General features: G+C 49.9%; 1 protein-coding gene and 1 pseudogene across 1 annotated transcript in view; one reads left to right on the top strand and one right to left on the bottom strand.

Annotated features, from left to right (window-relative positions):
- Positions 1–1,294: 1,294 nt before the first annotated feature.
- TUNAR (transmembrane neural differentiation associated intracellular calcium regulator) overlaps positions 1,295–23,285 on the bottom strand; it is a 46,479-nt gene continuing 24,488 nt past the window's right edge. The window contains exon 3 of the mRNA XM_073894890.1: positions 1,295–3,722. Within this exon, the coding sequence (XP_073750991.1) occupies positions 3,540–3,722 (183 nt within the window). The 3' untranslated portion in view covers positions 1,295–3,539. The remainder of the gene's footprint in view (positions 3,723–23,285) is intronic.
- LOC112821828 (peptidyl-prolyl cis-trans isomerase A pseudogene) lies at positions 15,525–19,145 on the top strand (annotated as a pseudogene).

Below are 23,285 nucleotides of genomic sequence, written 5' to 3'. Positions count from 1 at the left end.
GGACCTGAGGCTCCTTGGGGTTCTTTCTTTGGGGGTCTCAATGCCATTCTTGGGCTGCATGGGAGAAGGCAGCCGTCCCCAGAACTTCGGCCCAGTGCCTTGCTGCGTGAGCTCACAGTCCTTGGACCATTGACAAGTAACTCACCTTGCTGGTCACACTTTCTGCCTCAGTTGAACGCAGTAAACACATCCACCTGATGGAATTTGGGGAGCCTTATCACCCCAGTTTCCAGGTGAGGAACACCAGGGATCATAGAGTTGGGGTGGACTGCCCACGCAGAGGAGCCCAAAATGGGATTCGGACCACAGGCAAGCACTCTGCAGCTCCAAACCCCTGCTTTCAGGACCGGGCTTTCTGAGCTTTTTCCCCTAGGACAGAAGTGAGAGGCCTCGATTCAGCCATGCTGCCCGGGGCCAGCTGCACTGAGATCAGGGAGCGGCAGGGTCAATGGGAAGCAGTGTGCTCTGAGCCCAAGCCAGCCAGATGCCCGCAGAGCTCAGCCCCCTCCACCCCCCTGGAACCTGGGCCACGCAAGGTGCTGACGGCGCGCAGATAGGGAGCCAGAAGGTCTGATTCTGCTGGCTCCTCACTGTGAAAACTTGGAACGATCAACCAACCTTCTTAAGAGCCTTTTCCTTCGGCTTGTCAAACGGGAATAAGCACACACATCTCATGGCAGGGGGTGGGGGTGGCTGGTTGGGAGGGCCCCGCGCAGGATGGGTGCAAAGTGCTGGGGAGAGCACGGGACCTGCTGGGGTTGTGGTTATTGCTACGTTTCCCAAGGCTGGGCTCCGTGTGCTTAATAAGACTCCGAGGACCCAGGGCTGTAGGCAGACTGTCCCTTCCCTATTCCCCGAAGACGCCTCCAGATCCTCGGGAAAGCTGCACCTGTGCCCTGTGTGCATTCTTGGGTTCTGCTAAGTGAGAGTGGGAACAAGACCATGCCTGCCAGAGACCCAGGAGAGCGACGCCCCTCCACCCGGCATGCACTGACCGGACAGCTTTATTTCCAGGCTGCCAATTAAGATAATCTAGAAGAAGCATCGGGAAGAGGTTCAGAGAGTTGAAAGGCAGTTTTTCCCCTCAATAAATTTTGAATTAGTATACTTGAAAAATCACTGGGGCTTCTATGGCCCAAACAAACAGTCTCCGTTGAAAAGAGTCACATTCAGGTTTTTTTCTGTGTGTGTTTTTTAAATCAAATAAAAGTACAGACGAAGGAATGACAATGAAGTTTTAAACTACGTCGATGTTAAAGAAAAAAAGACATCGATAGCTGTTTTTTAATCCATTGCACCTTTATTGTTTACTCTGTTCACTGTTCAGAATTTTCATACAGTCTAGAATCACAAAGAACCTGGTAGATAGCTCCTTCCCCCTGACAACCTGTTTTATTTCTAACGAGTCTCCTCTGGTCCCTTGTCAACATTTGTATGATATTCTGTCAGTGTCCAAGGAGTTCGCAAGGGTTATTTATTTTTATGGAGGAGGGGAGAGGGAGGTGTGCAGAGCTGGTCCTTAGCAAAGCCTTCGGGTTTGTGACCTGACCCTGAGGGCCCCTTCCTGCGCCTTCCCCTCCAGCGCATTTCCTCTCTTTCCAGCAGCACAGCCGGCAGTTCTGGCTGGGCTAAAGAAATGATCAGATCAGGGGTTTCAGCCACATGATCTCTCTGAGCCCTCCCTCCTTCTACAATACTGGGAGAAGACCCCTCCATCTCACAGGGTTACAAGGGAAATTCAATGACCTAAGGAATATAAAGTGTCTGGCACAGTGCCTGGCACACAGTGTGCCCTAAATGCAGGTCTACTTCCTTCCGATAGAGAAGAGAAGACACCTGATGAATGGTGTCAGAGCCAGGTGCTCAGGGGCATTTGCTTTATAAAAGAACCTGGTCCCTTAGAAGAGCACAAGAAATGACCCTCTAATGGTGGAATTTCAGATACCACAACAAGGGGAGGGAGAGATCTGGCAGTAGAGACCTGCTGGGCGTCAATTTGAACCCAGCGAGGCTTCTTTACTGCTTCTTTCATCCACGGACAAGTCTGGCACTGGCAAAAGGAATTGTGACCCTCTTTGTCACAGCCAGGCAAAGGCCCGTCTCCGGGAGCCAGGAGAACAGGGCAAATTCATACATATCCACCCATCCCTACCAGGGAAGAAGTAGCTTCGTGTGGGTGTAAACTGGGAGCTTTAAGAAGTGCAGCAATCTTTTGGGGGTGATCGTTCCGTCCCCTTCTTGTGCCCTTAAAAAGTCACCTGTCATAGGGGTGTCCTTGCAGCCTGAAACACCCAGATGAGCTCTCACAGTGGGGAGTGAGTCCACGAGCCACTTACACCCACCTACTCTGAAAAAGGTCCCAGGCAGCTCACTAAGGAATTATGCACCCATGCTGGCCTCTACCCCTTGTTCTCCCTCTTTTGCACGACATGTGGCCATTAAAATAAAAATCTGATCAACGAATAGTCACAAGCATGAAATAATAACGCTGCCAAGAAGAAGCTGAATATTCCGACCTAGAGTTGATCTGTGAATACAGCTGCCCTCTCTCCTTCCTGGATAGTCCTTTTTACATTTCTTAGAAGCTGATCTATCACTCAGCCCTTGTTCATGCAAAATTCTCAATAAGGATATGGTGCAACTAAGGTCCTCATGCCCACGATCGTTTTAGGTCTCCCATATAACAACAAAAAGCCGCTCAACGGACAATCTTAAAACATGCATTGGCCAGGACCATGGCTGGTATTATGGGAAAATGTCCCCCAGACCAAAAAGGGGGAGAGAAAGAGAGGGAGAAAGAGAGAGAAAGAAGGTAAAAGATTGAAGATGTTCAAAGCAGGACTAGAATGGCTATACCACAGAGAACACTGCAGCCTACGGGGCGAAGCAGATAAAACCAAAGAAAGCTCTAGGACTCCAGGAGCGCCTCTCCAAATATTTGGTTCATGCTAAAAAATAGAGCACATTTATTAAAAATATATATTTATAAACCTTGATATGAACAGATACACACGTCAAGCCAATGAAAAAAGAAAAATAAGTTATCTCCCCAGTATCAAATAGTTAGACACTTTTGATGTATGGGATGTGTGTCAAAGGGCTGCCCCTGGGGGTTTTTCATCCTGAACGGCTCGTCGAGTGGAGGCCAAGCGCGTGTCCCGGGAGATGCACCCACGAGCCGTGCTGCCCTGTTCCTCCTTCCTGAGGCGTGAGATCCATCAGAGATCTGGGATCATGTGTTTCTGCACCCATCTGCTGACCGACGGCATCAAAGGCTGGTCTTCCGAGCGGTCTCTGGGGCCCCAGGCCAAAGACGCTGAGTTCCTTGTTGTGTGAATGAGTTTTGTTGGATTCATTGTGCTTTAGTGTCTGCTCCTAGCAGCAGGATTGGTTTGTTTGTGTGACCCTTTTATAAAGTTCGAAGGTGCATTTGCTCGAGCAGCGTGTGTAGGTCAAACCTGCTTGTTTGCGCCGCGTCCGATCACGGATCTGTCGACACACAGGACTCCCGTCTTTCGGCCAAGCACCCTCTGGGCCATTCACAGAGTGGTGTATATGTATACAAATATGATAACAATCAGGTTCAGAATGGTCCCGATAATCCCCAGCATGGCCAAGACACTCTCTTCCTTACTCTCTCTCTCCTGGCCTTCTCTGTCCTCATTTCCACTCGTGATTACCATCTTGGTGGCAAATGTCTTTATCTTCCGCCCCAGGCTAACCTGTAACGGGAAAGAGGCAGCACAAGAGATCATCAGTTACTAGCATCCTCTCCATAGCAGGGCAGACCCGCTGCGGGAGGGGATTTCATGCCCGGGTATTAGAGCTTTCGTGGGAGCGTAAAATCCCCCACAGATCCAATCTTGGGACACACGGCTCTGGGCCGCGGAGGAAGAGCAGAGCGTGCAGCCTGTCGATTTCAAGGATGGCTTTGACTGTCCTGATACTGGCAGGAAGAGATCAGCCAGGGGCTCCAGCTGGGGGGCCACCTACTCTTCTGAGCTTGTTCTCTCCCCATTTCCTTGAAGCAGAAACAGAGGCCACTGCATAGCAGTCGGGCATTCGGGAATTTCCCGTGCATTCACGTACAAGATCCCACCCAGGAAATGCACAGCTCTGGATCCGTACAAAGAAGACACAATAAACACAATACACTATGGGAATGCTGGTTGCAGGGGGGGGCAGGGGTGGCCGGGACCTGGGGAAGGTGATATCCTGGGACCAGAGGGCACGGCAAGGGGATGAGAAGACCACCATAAGAAACTTGCATAGCCTCTAGGAGGAGTATAAATTGGTACAGCCATTCTGGAAAGTTCCCTGGAATTACCTAGAAAATCCAAGAGACACATACTGTAAAACTGGGCGGGGCACCTGCTCTCCCAGGGGTAGACCCTAGAACAATCCCTGCCCCTGTGCACCTGGGGACTGGATGGGACACGCCTACAAGCTTTATGACAGCAGAGGATCAGAAGCTACCCAAACGTGCACCAAGTAGAGAACGGATGGACACGTGGTGGTCTGGGCACGAGACAGGCCTGGACACAGTGGAATATTACACAGCAGTGAAATGAACAAACTGAAGGTACAAGTGACAACATGGATGAAACCCCAACACATAATGCAGAATGAAAGGGCATAATGCAGAGGACTTTGTACAGGGTGAGTCAATGCGTAAAGGCTTAAAACGGGCAAAACCAAATATACGGTGTTTAGAGACATAGATTTTTTTTTTAAGATTTTATTTATTTATTTGAGAGAGAGAGTGTGTGTGTGCACAGTGGGAGCGTGAAAGGGAGAAGCAGGCTCCCCGCGGAGCAGGGAACCCCATGCGGGACTCGATCCCAGGACCCTGGGACCATGACCTGAGCCTAAGGCAGATGCTTAACAACTGAGCCACCCAAGCGCCCCATAGATTTGGTGTTTATAGAAAGCAAGGGAATGATTAATGATTAAATTCAGGAGACAGGCGTCTCACAGGTAAGGACAAAGTAGAGGGCCATTTGCAGGGAGCACCAAGAGCCTTCAACACACTGGCTATTTCCCATTTGTTACGCTGGGTGGGGAACCCTCAGGTGTTCATTTTTATCATTACACTTTGAACTATATTCGTAGGTTTCAGATTTGTTTGCATGACGAATTTTTTAGTCACTAAAATCTTTGCAGTCACTAAAAAAAAATAAAAGATTTTTTTATCTCATGTTTTATCTCATGTTTATTATCTCTACGATAATAAACATGGTCGTCCAGGGGGACCTGGTGGGTAGCTGGAGGCTTCTGCGCTTCCTCCTTCAGAGCCAGAAAGGGTTTCATGCTCTGGGGTTGTGATGGGTTAATTTTGTGTGTCAACTTGACTGGGTCACAGGGTCCCCTGGCATTTGTCAAATACTATTCTGGGTGTCTCTGAAAAGGTGTTTCTGGATGAGATTAACATTTCAATTGGTAGACTGAGTAAAGCAGGTGGCTCTCCCTAAAGTGGGTGGGCCACATCTAATCAGTTGCAGACATATATACAACAAAAGGGCTGAGTAGGAGGAATTTCTCTTGCCTGACTGCCTTTGAGCTGGGACTTCAGCTTTCCCCTGCCTTTGAATTCAAACTGAAACACTGGTTCTTCCTGGGTCTTGAGCTTGCTTGCCTTCGCACTGAAACTAAACCCGTCGGCTCTCCTGAGTCTCCGGGTTGCTGACTCACCCTGCAGATCTTGAGACCTGCCAGCCTCCATAATGACATGAGCCAATTCCTTAGAGTAAATCTCTTTTTATCTATATCTATCTATCACCATTCTATCATCTTTCTCACTGTTTCTGTTTTCTCTGGAGAACTGACTAATACAGGGGTCAAAAGATATCTCGGGGCCAATATCCAGGAAGGATCACAAACAGGAATCTAGGAAGGTGGGGGGGTGTGGCTGCAAAGTAAAATGTCTGCACGCCCCTTCCTCTGGGCACATGAACCCCTGAAAGGGCTGGGTCAGGGCGTGCTAATCAAGTCTAGATTTGGAACACAGTATACGCAAGCAGACATCTGTGTAAAGGAGACAGGGGAATTAGTGGAAATCAGTGGAAACCAGGGGAATTAATGCAGCATGAACGTATGCACAAAGGAATGCATGAATGTCTTAAAGCGAAGCTTCATTTCATTCACAGCTTTGGTAGGCTGGACAGACCCAGAGTGGGATCCTACCCCTGCAGTTCAGCTCGGCAAAGCTTCCAAGGTGGATCTATTTGGTTTTCTTTTTCCTACTACAGTTTTTTAATGATGCATAACACACACACAGAAAAGTGCACAGACCTTGAATGTACAGCTTGACCAATGTTCACATCTGTTTAGCCAGCATCAAGATCAAGAAACAGAACCTCCCGGTACCCCAGAAGGCCCCCGTGGCACCCGATTTCATTTACTAACCTCTCTCCCTTCTCCCCACCCCGTGCCCGCAGAACCATAATCCTGACTTCTACGCCTGAGGTTAGTTTCAAGTGTTTGTAAACTTTCTACAAATAGAATCATACAGCATGTCCCCTTTTGAGCCTGTTTTTGCCCCCCTCAGTGTTCTGTGGGTGAAATTCACCTGTGGTGGTGTGTAGCTGCAGCTCATTCATTCTTATTGAGAACAGTATCCCATAAACAGACTCACAATTTAGGTTTCTATCTACTGCTGATGGACATTTGGGTTGCTTCCAGTTTGAAGCCATTATGCTGCTCTGAACATTCTTGCACGTGTCTGCTGGCACACCTAAGTTTGCATTTTCCCCTATGTTTTAAACATATAAAATTTTTCAACATACAGCAAAAAAAAAAAAATATTACAGTGAGCACACACACCATCTACATTCCACCATTAACATGTTACTCTACTTGCTTTATCAAATATCTATCCCTTTGTCTACCCATCCATCTCCCTTCTTGGGTGTATTTCAAAGTAAATTGCAAATATTATTACACTCCCCCTTAAATATGTAATATACGCATGCGTATATTAACCAGAGTTCAGTATTTGTTTGCAGTTTTTTCTTTTGACATAAAACTTCTATGTGTGCAATTTCCTATCGACCACCTAACACCCAGGAGGGGAACTGCTGAGGCATAGGGGGGTGCCTGCATATCAGTTTATTAGACAGTGCTAAATAGTTTCTCAAAGGGGTTGTATCGGCTTGCTTGTTTTTGAGAGCTAGAAAGATCGCCTCTTTTCCTCTGGTGACTTCATGGCGCAGCCTCTGCAGGAAGTCATGAGAAAATACAAGTACTTCCAAACCCACTGTTTTCTCTGCTCTGGACAGACCTTATCCAAGTACCAGTTATCTCTTGGTGGGTTTCTTGCTTCTTGTAGTCTCTTTAGCTAGACCTCGAGCCCCGAGAGGGCAAGCTGCTGAACATCGGCCTCCCAGCATGGTGCCTGGCACGGGACAGGCGCTGGGAGAAGGGTGTGGAATGAATGAGTGGGTGCTGCGCAGGGACCTGGCATCTCCCTGTCTCTGCAGGGCAGCGAACAGATTGCCACGGTTGGTCTAAAGAGACGCAGTTAGTGCTGCCCTTAAAACCAAAGACCCATCATCACAGTCACTCAAGCAAAACCAAGTGCCTGTCACAGAGGCAGCTTGGTTTCAAGGCTTAATTTAGCCTCTTCCCTGAGTTAACCCGAGATAGCTCTGACTCAGGAGGAAGTGGAGGAGAATAATCAGGTCGACTGTGTTTACTTTCTGAGGACTCTGCAGCAGACCAAGGGCCCAGGAGAGGCCTTCTCTGCCCCAAGGAAGTTCTACTCCTAAGCCTGTTTCTACAGTGCTTGACTCATCAGCCTCCAGTTCCCTGGAGGAACCATGTCGGCCACGTAGCTGGATTGCCAAGGGAGCTACCGAGGGCTTCCTAGGAGAGAAGTGGTTGGAACATTCTTTTCTTTGGAAGAAGTTGTCTGGTGGCCAGAGAGTGAGGATAGAAAGCGGGAGATTAGCTTGGAAGCCACAGGAGTAATTGACGTGGGAGGGGAAAACAAAACCAAAATAAGACAGAAAGCCAAGGCCGGGGTTGGGCAATGTGTGACATGAAGCTTGCTGTTCAGGTATACGTTCACTCCCTCCCTCCCTCCATCACTGGATCCTCCCTGCAGGGACTCGGTGGGAGGGGAATGGGGAGTGACTGCTGATGGGAAAGGCACTTCTTTTGGGGGTGATAAAAAGGTCCTAAAACAGATTTTGGTGATGGTTGCTCAACTCCGTGTAGATACTGAAACCACTGAATCATACACGTTAAACAGGTGAATTTTGTGGTTTACAGATTATATCTCTTTTTAAATTTTATTTTATTAATGTTATGTTAATCACCATACATTACATCATTAGTTTTTGATGTAGTGTTCCACGATTCGTTGTTTGCGTGTAACACCCAGTGCTCCATTCAATACGTGTCCTCTTTAATACCCATGGGGGGTGGGAGAGATGGGGTGGCTGGGTGATAAGACATTAGGAAGGGTATGTGCTATGGTGAGTGCTGTGAATTGTGTAAGACTGATGAATCACAGACCTGTACCTCTGAAACAAATAATACATTATATGCTAAAAAAAAAAAAAAAAACGAAGAAGAAGATAGTAGGAAGGGAAAAATGAAGGGGGCTAAATCGGAGGGGGAGACGAACCATGAGAGACTATGGACTTTGCAGATTATATCTTAATGAAGATTTATTTTAAATTATTTATTGAAAATGTAAAAATATCTCAAAAGTCTATTTTATTTTATTATTTTTAAGATTTATTTATTTATGTACTATAGAGACAGGGAGAGAGAGAGAGAGAGAGAGAGAGTGCATGCACACACACACAGGGGGAAGAGCAAAGGGAGAGGGGGAGAGTCTCAAGCAGACTCCCTGCTCAGCATGGAGCCTGAGGTGGGGCTCAATCTCATGACCCTGAGATCATGACCTGAGCTGAAACAGTCAGATGCTCAACCGACTGAGCCACCCAGGCGTTCCACAAAAATCTATTTCAAAAGGTTAGCATTTGCAATAGTATCTGAAAGAAAGTATCTAGAAATAAATCTAACAAAAAATGTGTAAAATCTTTATAAAGAATATCAGAAAACTTTACTAACAGACACAAAATTAAACCAACATAAAAAGGGAGACGGGGGCGCCTGGCCGGCTGTCGGTAGAACATGTGACTCTTGTTCTCGCTGTTGTTGAGTTCAAGCCCCATGCTGGGTGTAGAGATTACTTAAAAATAAAATCTTAAAAAAAAAGGGAGCTATACCATCTTCATGGAGTGTAAGATTCCATATCACGAAAGCACCAGTTCCCTCCCAAGGTGATCTACAGATTTTATTTATTTATTTGAGAGAGAGAGAATGAGAGAGAGAGAGAGAGCACATGAGGAGGGGAGGGTCAGAGGGAGAAGCAGACTCCCCGCCGAGCAGGGAGCCCGATGCGGGACTCGATCCCGGGACTCCAGGATCATGACCTGAGCTGAAGGGAGTCGCTTAACCAACAGATTCGCTGTAATTCCACTCAGTTTCTTCAAGGTTTCTGATGTTATTTGACAGGCTGATTCTAAAATGTGTATCAAAGTGCAAAGGGACTAAAGAAGAATGACGTAGGGGGATGTGCCTCAAAAGGCATCAAGAATTATGATGCTGCTTTAGTAATGACATCTTAGACAAATAGGCCAAAATAACAGAAACAGAGCTTCACGTGCATGGACAGTGCTGATCAGAGGGAGGAAATGGGTTTTTGGATAAATAGTGCTGGAATAATTAAGTAACTGGGGGGGGGGGGATGGAATCTCGAACTAGTAGTTCATCCATTCCTGATGGATTACAGACAACTGTGAAAGGGAAAACTGAAGAACTTTTAGAAGACACTATAAGTGACCATTTTCATGATGTTGTGGTAGAGGTTATCTTAATAAGACATAAAAGCTCAAGCTGTAAGAGAAAATATTAATAAAGCCAATAACATTAAACTGAATGTTTATCAAAAAATAGCATAAAAACGTGAAGAGTTAAATCACCAACCGGGATATACACATATCCTATGTATATCATATGTACTATGTATATCATACATGTCATGGTAGAGTCAAGTCCGTAAAGAAATGCTAAACTTCCAGTAGAAAACTCAGCAAAAAACATGTTCAGGAATTTCTCAAAAGAGTGAATAACTATAAAGAAGCTAAACCTCAGTAATCAGAAAAATGCTAGGAGCTACCACACAACAGCCATCAGATTGGCAAGAACTAAAAGATCCAACAAACCACCCAACGCTAACAAGACTAAGCCTCTGAGGCAAGAGAACAGGCTGGTTGCTGTCACTCTGGACAACAGGATGACATCATCTTGCAAAGCTGAACATACTCAGACCCTGTGACCCCCATCCCACCTCTGGGCACCCACCTGCACCTATGTACCAGGTTATGCAGCCCAGAATGTTCATGAACAGCGTGAGTGACATGCTGGAGACGACACAAATGTCCATCCCCGGGGGCCTGGACCTACTGTCCTATTTATACATGGCAATTATGTACAGCAGTGAAAATGCCAGAACACACATGCATGGGTCGTTAACACAGCGTGACAAGAAAAGGCATACCACCAAAGACGCATGAAGGGTGTTTCCCTTTATAAGAAGTTCAGGAACATGCAAAATCCAAAAATATGTTGTCCAGAGATACAAATGTGATAAAGTTACAAGGAAAAGCGAGACACTCATAAACACAAAGGCCAGGCAACCAGTATAGTGTGAGTGGAGAGGGGCAGTGGATAGGGTCGGGGCAGGCGCTCAGGGAACCCCAGAACTACTGGTAATAGTTCTGAAGCTAGATAGTGGCTACATGAGTGTTTGTTCTTTGTACTTTACATTTTTAAAAGATGTTTCTGTTAACGAATAATAATAAATCAATTAATGAAATCGTAAGTATGACAATGGAATAACTTACTAATAGTAAAACAATACTGATGAAAACAGATTAAGAATTAATCCCCACTACGGGGTCACCATGGCCACAGCTCCAGAATGAGCCTCCATGGGCTGCCGCCTGAGCGCCTAGAGCCAACATGACTTCTGTCCTTTTTCAGATTCTGTTCACCATTCCTTCTATCCCATAAGCAACCTTGTACAACCACCCTGAAAAATAGCGCGGTTTCGCTGAAGGCAGGCAGAACCCGTTTCTTATCGTTATCAGCCGTTTACAATTTACAACCACGGAACTTTTACTCACGCAGAAGACACATCCAAGTGTATTTTGTTTGCTTCCTCATTTGACCTTTGAATCCCCCCTTAGACGCGCTCCATTAAGTGCTTCCCGAATACCTCCCGTGGCTCTGGGACTTTGCACAGTCAGGACAGCTCATTCCACCTGCTGACAGCTCCGCTTTAAAACGGCACATCCCTGCTGTAGCCTGTGCCCGCTGGGACCACGGGTATAAGTTGGAACCAAACAAAAACACACCGTCATTGTCCTCTGCAGGCCAACACTCAGGTTTTGAAAAGACGAAATGGCAACTCTGGCCTCAAATACATGAGGGATCCAATCCTGGCTCCGGGAGGCCCCCCAGCTGAGTGACTGGAGCAAGCCACTTTGGCTCCCTGAGACTCTGTCTCCTCATCTGTGAAGTGGGAGCAATCATTAGCTTGTAGGATTAGAGATGAAGGCTGCGAACCGCCTAGCTGCTTTTCGCCAGCCAAGCACCTCCCATGCCCTACCTGTCCCTGGGCCCTTCCCCAGCATGATCCCCATCCTGGAAAGGCCCCTCCTAAAATCCCAGCACGTGTAAGGGAAATGTTACTCCAGGAAAGGCTTCCCCACCCCAAAGGGGACAGGCCACCCCCTCCGTCATTCCGCCGCAGCACGCCCACCGGCGCTGCCGAGAGCCACATCGGCTTTGGGGCCCCCACGCCATGCTGTGGATGCATGATGCCGTAAGCCCCACCTAGCACCCTTCCTCTCGGAGCAAAGTGGGCGTGTTTCGAAGCCCAAAACAGGACTGTGTATTTGGATCATGTTGCATTTCTCCTGGCTGACTTCTGCCCACTGTGCCACCCTTTCTTTTTTTAAGATTCTATTTGTTTATTTGAGAGAGAGCACAAGCAGGTGGAGAGGGAGAGGGAGAAGCAGGCTCCCCGCAGGGTCCTGGCACCGAGTGCGCCCTCTACTGGTGTGGGGCGTCCCCTCCTTGCTTCTCTCGACACCAACTTCCCAGAGCCATACTTACTAAGAGCCAAAGAGCTCCCTTCAACAAGCTACTCCGTGGTCAATAAGAAACAGAAGATGAAAAAACCATGGGATTTTGACCTACCGAACATGGCACTGCAGTTAGATGTGATGGTGACAGAGCCCGAGTGGCAGGGAGAAGGACGCCCGCACTCTGAGAAGGGCAAAAACCACAGGTTACGGTTCAGGTCCGCTTAGGGCTGCAAAGCATATTGTTAAAGCCTCACTTGTACAGGAGAAAATCCAGAAATCTCCGGGAAAGCAGTTAACGTTATTTTACTTTTCTCATGTTCAAAGCACACATATACGTCCATAAAAACAGGAAGACTCCTAATGCTTCCTCTCTCCTACGGTCTTTGGAAAACCTCACCACCCCAGGGCCAAGAAAAGGCGTCTGATGACAGCGTGCCAGGGGGCATCTCTGGGTCACCTCCCGCTGCTCGAGAAGTGGGAATTTGAGCCAGAGGGGGGGCGCTGCCGTGTGTGAGAAGGGTCCAACGGCCTTTCCGTAACTGAGCAGAGACCTTCAGGCAGAAAGGAGTCAGCTTTCACTGAATTCTAGTAGAAACTTATTTTTCAAAATAATGCCAGCCTGGGGGCGCCTGCGCGGCTCAGTCGGTGAAGCGCCTGACTCTTGATTTCAGCTCAGGTCGTGATCTCAGGGTCGTGAGGTCGAGCCCCGCATCTGGCTCTGCGCTCAGAGGGGAGTCTGCTTGAGGTTCTCTCTCCCTCTCCCTCTGCCCCTCCCACTCATGCTCTCTCTCTCTAAAATAAATAAATCTTTAAAAAAAATATTTTTTATTTGACAGAGACAGAGAGAGAGGGAACACAAGCAGGGGGAATGGGAGAGGGAGACTCAGGCTTGCTGCTGAGCAGGGAGCCCGATGCGGGGCTCCATCCCAGGACCCTGGGATCATGACCTGAGCCAAAGGCAGACGCTTAACGACTGAGCCACCCAGGCGCCCCTAAAATAAATAAATCTTAAAAAAAAAAATAACGCAGTCTGGGGACTACATCTGTGCTGAAAGGTACCATACAGGCCAAACAAGGGAAGAGACCATGCCATCCAAATTCCTTCCGTGACTCGCCGACTGTGTTCTTTCTCTGGAGCAGCTCAGGCTCAGCTGCAATTCCGTCTCGAGAACACTTCCACCTTTGGGATGAAGAGGATGCACTCTGATCCTCTTTATGAGGATGAGCTCCTGCTTAGAAATTCAGAAACCCTGGGTGACCAATCGAACGGATACAGCAGGAACTTCTTCCCAGAGAAGAGACCTCAGTGGTCACCTAAAACACAGCACCCCTCGGGAATCCGAGGCCCGGGCTGCCAACAAATACCCCGGAACACTCGTGCTGATGCAAGCTCCGGGCTAAGCCCCAGGCAAACGCCAGTAGAAGATAAGGCCTTTGGCCCTCCACGACCCCACGGCCCCATCACTCTGGCGATGTGAGCCCAGGGCACTGGGGGGCACAGAGAATGCAAGGAGCCCCAGATAGAGGGGACTGCTCCTGGAAGATGGGCAGTGTTGAAGCTGAGATGTGAAGGTCCAGGCAGGACTCGCTCAGTGATGGTGGCGGGGGGGGCGGGGCACGCAGTCAGGAGGCGAACAGGTGCAAAGGACAAGCAGAAGCGTGGAAGGCAGCTGCCAGTCGGGGCGATGAAGTATCATGGCGAGCGTGGGCAGAGCGGAGGCTGCAGAAGGAAGAGGAGGCCAGAACGGGGGCTCTTGCAAACCACGCAGAAGCCTTTGGTGTTTATCCAGTAGGCGAGATGCGCTCATGATGCGCACTTCATATTTATTTCCTCAATGGTACTTGTACACGTGTAGACTCTTTGGTATGCCTCAGATACTTCATCCTCAGTTTAAAAAACCCATTTAGCCCCTAAAATACCAAGCTGCACTAAGTAAAAGCTGGTGACCTGCTCTCCCAGAAGGAACATTTGGCTCAGGTGGCCTCTAGCTCTACCCACCATTCCACAGGGAGGCCTTGCTCCTTGCCATCTGGGGCCTTGGGAGATCCGCTGGGAGCCTCCCTCCAAGGAACAGGTGCCCTGCACTGGGGCGAGGTCCTGGGCAAGTGCTGGGCTTTTCTTCAGAGCACAAACTCCTCCACGTGTCCCCGTGCCCAGCCCAGGGGACCACAGAAGACCTGAGTGCCCCTGATGGCTACTAAGGGGGTGGCAGCCACGACAGCCCCGGGGACCGGAATTTACTCCCACGAGTTCCAAAGAGTCACTGAAGACAAAGGACACTGGTAAAGCATTGAATTGGCTCAACAAAAGTTCATGATTCTTCTTCTTAACAAGTAGAGTGCTGTCCCTCATGAATTGCTGAGATGTTGCTGGATCTACCTGGGCACGTGAGGCCGATCTCTGTCACGTTGTGGCTGGTAGCTGCTTCTCTAGCTACACGTGACCGTAGCCCCCATGGCTGCTAATGAGTAAGCACACGGTACGGGCCAAGCCCCAGACCATTCAGCCAGCCAGCCACTCTCTAGATATTTATCCAGCACCTACTATACTCCAGGTCCTATTCTAGAATATTGGGATATTGGAATACAGATAAAAATGAGTGTTCTTCCTGCTTTAGAGATAAGGAATTAAGACTCAAAATAATGACTGAACACCTACAAGACCCCAGGCAGTATTGCAGGGAGCAGGGAGACAGCAGTGAATAAAACAAAGAACTCATCAAAAACGGAGTCGAGATTGAACTCAGCAGTCGATTCCGCTACCGACGTGGCCCATCTCCTGCCCGCCCTCGAGTGTCCCCCACACCCCATGCTACCATCCTCCCACCCTCTACCCCCGCTGAGCTTCTGCCACAGTGCCTTTGCTCACGCTCCCTTCTTGGCTTGGACAACTGCCGCTCATCCTTCCAGTCTCAGCTCGGTTGGCAGCATCTCCAAGGACCCTCCTCCTGATTTTGGGAGGCTTGCAACAGGCTGCATCTGAGCATCTTCTGACTGATTCGGTAACTAAATCTAGAGGCTTCCCCACCAAACTGTGAGCTCCTCAGGAGGCGGCAGGCCTGGGTCTGATTCATCTCCATGTCCCCCTGCCCCCGTGCCTGGAATACCAATGGTGCTCAGTGTATTAAGTAAGTGAGCCTGGGGAGCCCAGCTTCCAGGTCAGGGGAGGGAAAGTTGTGGGAGGCAGCAGAGTGGATGGCAGCAACACTCCAGACCACCCAGCTGGGCCTCACAAGAAAGCAGTGAGGGGAACCTGTGTCAAATGAGACACCCTCTTTCCCGACTCTCCAAGCAGGGGTAGGCCAGGGCTGGCAGGCTGGGCTAGTGAGTGTGTGGGAGGGGTGGCTGGGGGTGGGGATGTATGGTGGGGAGACCAAGCGGTCATCAGCCCTGAGGCCAGGTCAGAAGGACCGCTCCTGCCCCAGCAGCTCCCGGCCTCTTCCTTCTCTTGAGAGCCAAGTGTCACACTCAAGAGCCCTGATCAGAGTGGGATCCGCCTTCCTGCTCTGCCCCTACATGCGAAAGAGCCTGCGTAAACCTCCCTGGACTCCATTTGTCCATGTGAACAAGGAGAGCAGGGACCCAGATGAGAAGGTACAAGGACCCTCGCTAGACTTGCTTCGTTCTCCCTCGCCTTGAAGTCTGATGCAAAGGAGGCTTAGTTTACTGTGTGTGGAGTAAGAAAAGTTTAAATACTGATACAAAAGGAGAAAAAACAGCTCCCTGTGCTAACACTTAAGGGTAAATGAATCAGTATTTCCCTTGCTCAGATGCAAACACATTTTTTAAGTTTTCGGAAAACTGAATTATATTAGCCTAGTCTTCCCCAAGGAGCACAAATCTGAGGTAGCTCTGTGGCAAGGCTGCTGAAACCAAGCAGCGAAAACAAGGCTCAGGCTTGTGGTCTGGTCCTCCAGCACTACCACCAATGTCACACCCGCCTGCTATGCACCCACTTGGCCATGGCCCCCACTCCATTGGCCAGTAGACTCCAACCCCGATTCCCAGGACCAGCAGGAAGTAGGGAAGGAGCCTGGGACTCTGGAGAGCTAGATCTGAGTTCTTGTTGGGCCCCAGGGAGCTGCCTCACTGAAACACACGACCTCCCCGCCCCCCAGGTCCTCACCTGTAGTTGACTGAGAATAGACACAAACTGTTGACTTTCAGCAAGAGACAAATATTTTCTAACAGTTCAACAAAAAGCCTACTGGAAGGCAACTGGACAGCCTCCAACAAAACTACGTATGCGTTGCCTGCCAACGTAGCAACCCCACTCCTTGGACTCTACCACGAAGAGAATCCCCAGCTCTACAATCCACCTGCAAGCTTATTCACCGAAGCATTGTCTGTAAATGAAAAAATACAGGAAGCAGCATAAATGCCCAGACATCGGGGAGTGGTTGAATAAACTCTGGTCGTACACACAATAGAGCACTCTGCAGCTGCAAAGAAGGCAGGTGTGATACGAACAGATTTGGAGAAAATTCCACGACACAGCATTCCATTTGAAAAGCAAAGAGTGAAGAGTATTTACGGTACTACCATTCACATAAGAAAGGGCGACAAAATACATAACTTGCTCTGTGTACAACAAGAGTCAATTAGATATGGAACAGACTGGCTCCCTAGAGGAGGTGAGTAATAAGGGGTTGGGGTGGGGGGGGCAGGACTGGAACAGAGGGAGTGACACGTCTCAGAGAAGATCTTTCAGTACAGATCTGACTCAGAAGCATTGCAGTGTTCATGTGACCTTCATTTACCCCTACACACAGGACGATTATCACCAACCAAATGTGAGGGAAACCCAAAGTCAAGTATAAAGACCAACAAAGGTACCAAGCCATTACAGATACATGGCGTGCCCACACAGAAGGGGGTGGGAAAGGAAAGCCCTCACCTCAGAGACTCTGGAAACAGGATCTTGACCAAATGGGGAAGGCCAAAGACAAAACACCGAACACAGATGCGGTCACCGATGAGGCAAGTGTGTCTCCCAAGGGTGTGGGTTAGCAATTCGGCACACACGCAAACTCGAATTAAGTGAATATATTTTAGCTATAAAACATATTTTATATATTTCCACATCTGTGGCTTTCTTCCTAGGACCAGGCTTCTGGCTCTGCAGGCTCTGCGAGTTCCTATCTCAGAAACCTGCTTGGCAATCCGGGGTCTGGGCTGCTGACTCTCGTGCCCGTCCCCTATCCTCCAGGGACACATGTTCTACTCCAGGACCCTGTCTGTTCTGCTCCTGAAGCTGGGGGTTCAAGCCGCATGCCTTCCCGAGTCCTGCCTGTGTCCACTTCACCTCTCCCACCCCTGCTCCCCTTAGCTCAGCACATCTTCTGGCATGTTCCCCCTTCTCGGTACCCCGCGCACCCTAAATGTCAACTGCTTGCCTGGCCTCCATCTGTGTGCCGGGCTTTTTCCCAGCTTCCAAAAGAAGCAGGTCCCCGTCTAAGCCAATCCCCGAGGCTACGCGGCCTGTCTCCAGGTACGTGAGGCAAGGCCCCAGATCCATTCTAACGGACTTAGCAGAACCTACGTTACATGGGAGTGAGCTGTCAAACACATTCGGACCCCACAGGGCCGGCCAAACCCCTCCTCCCCAGCTGCGGTGATTACAGAGGACAGCAGATCTCCTGACACTCTCTATCGAGAGGCAAGCTTCTGTGTCCCCTCCCCTCGGGTGACAGCATACAGGGGCAGTGGCCCTGGGCAGTGTCTGGGTCTGGCCGGAACAGGCTGGCAACTTTCACCTCCTGTCTCTCAGAGCGGGCGCACTCCGGGGGGGAGCCAGTCACCACATGAGAAGTCCGCCCAGCCTGGGACTGCCTGCTACGAAGAAGCCCAAGCTGGCCCCCTGGACGGGAGCATGGAAAGAGAGATGTCCCTGCGGGAAGTCTTCAGCGCTCCTGCCCCGGCCACCGGCTGCCTCCAGGGCAAGACGGCCCCACGTTGGAGCTGGCCGGCTGAGCCCATCCACCGCCCAGGACCACGAGAGAGGATACTGACTTTTGTCTCAAACCACTGAGTGTTGGGTTGGCTTGTTAACACAAGAGGCAACAGGACCCTGACTGAAAGAGCCTTTTGTGGGAGATGCTGAAGGAAAGGTTTTTCTTCTTCAAGCAGAAGCAAGCGCTTCCAGCAGAATCTGACAGATAGACATGTCGACAGACCCTTTGGGGGGAACAGCAAAGATTATGAACATTCTCATCTGTACAATGGGGGTCATGATTCCCCGAGGAATAGGCTGAGCCCTGTGTGAGCCGGACGAGGGGCGGAGCTGGCTGCACCTGTGATCACATCCCCGCGGGTCACTCAGTTCCGAGTATTGACAGATCCCGAGGATCAAGAAAGGTCTCTGGAGGCCTTGCAGACGCCACCGACCCGGAGCCGCCTTCGCCGCCCAGCCACGGTCAACCCCACCGTGTTCTTCGATATCGCCGTGGATGGCGAGCCCTTGGGCTGCGTCTCCTTCGAGCTATTTGCAGACAACGTTCCAAAGACAGCAGAGAACTTCCGTGCCCTGAGCACTGGGGAGAAAGGATTTGGTTATAAAGGTTCCTGCTTTCACAGGATGATTCCGGGATTTATGTGCCGGGGGGCGGGGGGGACTTCACACGCCACAACGGCACTGGAGGCAAGTCCAACTATGGGGAGAAGTTTGATGATGAGAATTTCATCCAGAAGCACACGGGTCCTGGCATCCTGTCCATGGCCAACGCTGGACCCAACACGAACGGTTCCCAGTTCTTCATCTGCACTGCCAAGACCGAGTGGTTGCATGGCAAGCACGTGGTCTTCAGCAAGGTCAAAGAGGGCATGAACATCGTGGAGGCCACGGAGCGCTTTGGGTCCAGGAACGGCAAGACCAGCAAGAAGATCACCATTGCTGACTGTGGACAGATCTAGGAAATCCGACTCGTGTTTTATCTTAACTACCAGACCATTCCTTGTGTAGCTCGGGAGAGCACCCCTCCACCCCCACCTGCTCGAGATACCCCAGAATCTCTGTGCTCTTGCTGCAGTTCTGCGGGCTCCATGGTTCCTTCTCCCCAGGTCTAGCTGGATGGCAGAGTTCAGTTGATGATGATGAAATAAAACCTAAACCACAGAAAAAAAAAGAAAGGTCTCTGGATTTCAGGTCTGGTCGCCCCTCACACGGACGACCCTGCTTGGCCGTGTCATCATCCCTCTCTTCCTGCTCGTGAGCGATCTGGGCCACGGTGGAGGCGGTTCGAGGAGCCTCTGGGCTACTGGACACTTCCTGGGGGGCAGGCAGTGTTCAGAGCACTTCATATGCACAGGCAATTTGAATCCTCACAATGGACAAAGAGGGGATGGTGCTATCACCATCACACTGGGGCCAAAAGGCAGAGGGAGGGACCTCCCCTGGCAGGTCCCACAGCCGGCAGGTGTGAGAGAGCTGGGATTCGAACCCGCACATCCGGACCGGGCCCACACTCCCAGGGGCCCTGGTGTATGGCTTCCTGGCGAGCGGCCACAAACTTCCCTTCTTTCATCCCTGAGCCTGATTCCTTGTCTGCAAAATGGGATGATAACACCCACCTGGCAAATGCAGTATGGACCACGTGAGACATTCACGGTGCCTGGTGCATATTTCTCCCTCTCTCTCTACCTACACTCTTTACAGCTCAAAGTTGCAAAGGAAGCATGTTTACTAAGAAAATGTGCGGTCCTTTTTTTTTTTTTTTTTTCATTTCCAAGGTCCCACAAGCGAAAAGATCATCCTTTTTAAGGAAATCCAACTTGAAGACCTTGATCAGATCAGAACTAGAAGCTGAACAAGGGTGAAGGAAGGCGGACTCCCCCCTTAGCAATATGGAAGCATCAGTTTTTATTCCTTAACCCCCAAGCTCCGGGGTGAGACATCCAACTAGAAAATGGAAGGGACGTGGCCGGAAAGTCCTTCCAAGAAGGCCGTCCCATGATTCCCTGATACTCTTGTGTCCCCGTTTCTAAACCCCGGGGAGATCCCAGAGTTTCAGAACAGCTCCTGTAATTGAGATTTCTTAGCACTCATGTCTTGCTGAGCAAATGGCTCAGCTGGCTAGCTGTGGATCAACAGTCTGTATTTCATGAATATTTTTCTTTGGAGGGCTGTACCCATCAACATTTCACTGACTTGGGAGCATTTGCATTTTAATGTGATTTTTTTCGGCACAACCAGACAGCTGGGTGGGTTTCCCCCTCTCCTGAGATCCAAAAACCTCATCTCTGCATATGGATCTCTCCAAGCGTGTTTGTGTCCAGGCTGGAAACTGCATCCATCTGAATGATAGCATTTTTGAAGAAACAGCTACTGACGTACAGAGAAAAATCAGGGTTACAATTTCAATCCTATGCTTGTCCAAAATGAACACGGGAAAAAAATCGTTTTAAATGGATTTTGCTATAAGGTGTCATTTCTGAAAAAATATACATGATGCAGCTTCCGCCTACCTATCCACATTCTTACTTCCCTTCTTAGTCACTCCCGTACCGATTAGACCAGCACCCTCTATTTTTTTTTGGAAAATACCACCCCAGGGCCTTTGCACTTGCTGTCTCCACTCTGAGAATACACGTTGCTCCAACTTTTGTGCTGACTTGCTCTTTCCTAGCATTCAGGCTTTGCTCAGACATCGTATCATCAGAAAGCCTTGCTGGCCACTCTGTCGATAAAGGTCCCCCTGTTCTCACACTCCATCCATGTGCCCTACTTTACTTTCATCAAAGTGCTGAGCACAACTTGAAGGTACATTATTTTTTTCACCATTCCTCCCCCCTTTGAAGATAAGCCACGTGACGGCAATCTTGTCCTCTGAGGGAGACCCAGCACCATGCGTCCTGCAGACACAGTAAGCTATTTTTTGAGGGAATGAGTAAGTGCCCACTTTCCAGAAGAGGAAACCGTGGCTCCCTGAGGACAAGTGATTTGTTCACGATGGCACAGCCAGGAGCGGGGGGCGTCAGCTCGTGGGTTGTCATGAGCTCAAATCGATCAGATTAACTCCTACATTCTACACTTGCCTGATTTACTTTTCCTGACTCCATCCAAGCACACTGGCTCATCCGACGTCTCCCCTACCGTCTCCCTGGGGCCTGGTGCCCAGAAGACACCGGAAAATGCTGGCGGAAGGAGGTCTCCATGCACGAACAGAACCCCTCACCCCTGCTCTTCCTGTCTGACTCCTCACAGAACGCTCAGCCCGTCCTGTGATGGTCCTGTCACGTGACTGCCCAGATTTTGGCCGCGGCACCTCGGGGGGCTGCTCAGATCCCCGCCTCCCGCAAAGCAGACCCTGGGCAGCGCTGGCAGTGGGTAGGTTCTCAGCCCAGCCAGACAACAGCGCATGCTTATTTGTCCGCTAAGCACAAGACTTCTGGAGCGATTTCTTGGATCACCTCCCAGCATCTCAAACATTATGTCAGAGAATAGAAGAGGAATCGATAAGTGATCACTGAAATAAGAAGGGAAAAATATGCTCTTCAAAGATAGGTAAATAAAGAAGACCAAAAAAAATTAATAATAATAAAGAAGGAATCACAAAGCACTTATAAAGCACATGTCCTCATTCTTGTCTAACCACACAGAAACGGGCCACACTTTCCCTCCATGAGCCTCTGTTTGCCTGTCCATAAAATGGGGATTTGTGCCAGGTGGGCTCACTCTTTCTAAGGGGCTGCTTCTCTCCCTTTTGCTATTGTCTGTTAATGCCAACAGTGCAATCCAGCACCATTCACCTTCCGAACTACTCACTACCTGGGGTCCTTAGCCACTTGTAAGACGTGGTAACAGGCCACCTGGATTAAGTGCTTACTGTGTCCTTGGCACTGTGCCCACCACCTGTCCCGGCCAGCTCATTTACTCCCTGGCACGGCCCTGTGCATGAGGTAGGGACTGTGCCCTGCACCAGACAAGAAACCCATCTGCCTTCTAGTGGCAAACCCCCCGCTGCCCGGGCTCTTGCCCCCTCACAGTCTCCACCCAGAAACACCAACTCCCGCTGCTGCCAAGACTTAAGACTCAGCCGAGAGCAGCAACTAGGTCTTAACCACTTCTGCATCCTCCACACCCCCAGCCCTGAGCAGGTCTACGCTTACAGGAAGATTTTATAGACGTTAGCTGAGCAAATGAGGAAAAACCAAGGACAAATAACAGCTCCCAGTGAATGCCTCAGTCTCAGATCCTCTGGGATAGGAGGGGCTTCCTGAAGCTGGCGGGGGGGGGGCGGGGGGGGACTGCTCTAAATGTCTTTAAGTGATTTTACCGGTTTCCTCCCTGTAAGTTGGAATGTTCAAAGGAGAAAGTTCTCAGGAGCGGAAGGTGAGTGTACATGAGCTAGAGTACCCATGTGAATGTTTATTCCACATTTTTCCGTTTGGCACCTGTCTGAAGTCATAGACCTGCTGGAATTCTGTATGCAGGCGGAAGCTGCCCCTCCCCCACCCCGGGCCCAGGAGTCCCTCTTGGGAATGTTGCTCCACAGGCAGCCAGTGAGTACACTGGGCTCCCCCTGTAACAGCTCCCAGTTGGAGGCTCTCCTGCCCTGCAAGGCGTCTCCTGTCCACGTCTTTACTGGGAACTGTGGAGAGCCCTTGGAAAGGCCACTGGGCAGGGGAGAAGCAACCATCTCAGGAGGGGGCTGCACGCCCTCTGACAACCACAGAACTCAGAAGGAACTCCAGCATGACCTCCCGCTGGGGCAGCGGAGACAGGTGGATAAGACATCCAAAACTAGTCAAAAAGGAAGTTAGAGAAAAGGAGAACACCAAGCGTCTGTCCCTGCAGGGGGCATGGAAAGAGCCCTCAGTCTGCTCAGTGGCCAGCTCCGGGACTCCCAGCATGCCACTCCCTCTGTGGGCCTCACCATTCCCATCTTTCAGTGGGACTGGAGTGGACAGAGTACCAGACCATCTCTGGGCTTTCTCCCTGCTCCTACATCCCATTATTCAATAGCCTAAGTTGGAAAATTTCTGTGAGAGTAGAGGGGACCTGAAAGCCAGGCATCTGTCAGAGCCACTGGGATCCGCCTGCAGAAAGAACTCTTCCGGGGCGCCTGGGTGACATCTGCCTTCGGCTCAGGTCATGATCGCAGGGTCCTGGGATCGAGC

This window comes from Callorhinus ursinus, unplaced genomic scaffold, assembly GCF_003265705.2.
Source record: "Callorhinus ursinus isolate GAN/ISIS: 27379988/994484 unplaced genomic scaffold, GSC_fseal_2.0 scaffold8, whole genome shotgun sequence".
In the NCBI taxonomy this organism is placed as follows: Eukaryota; Metazoa; Chordata; class Mammalia; order Carnivora; family Otariidae; genus Callorhinus; species Callorhinus ursinus.
Note: the sequence above shows the minus strand (reverse complement) of the source record. Positions and strands in the feature narration are given on the sequence as shown.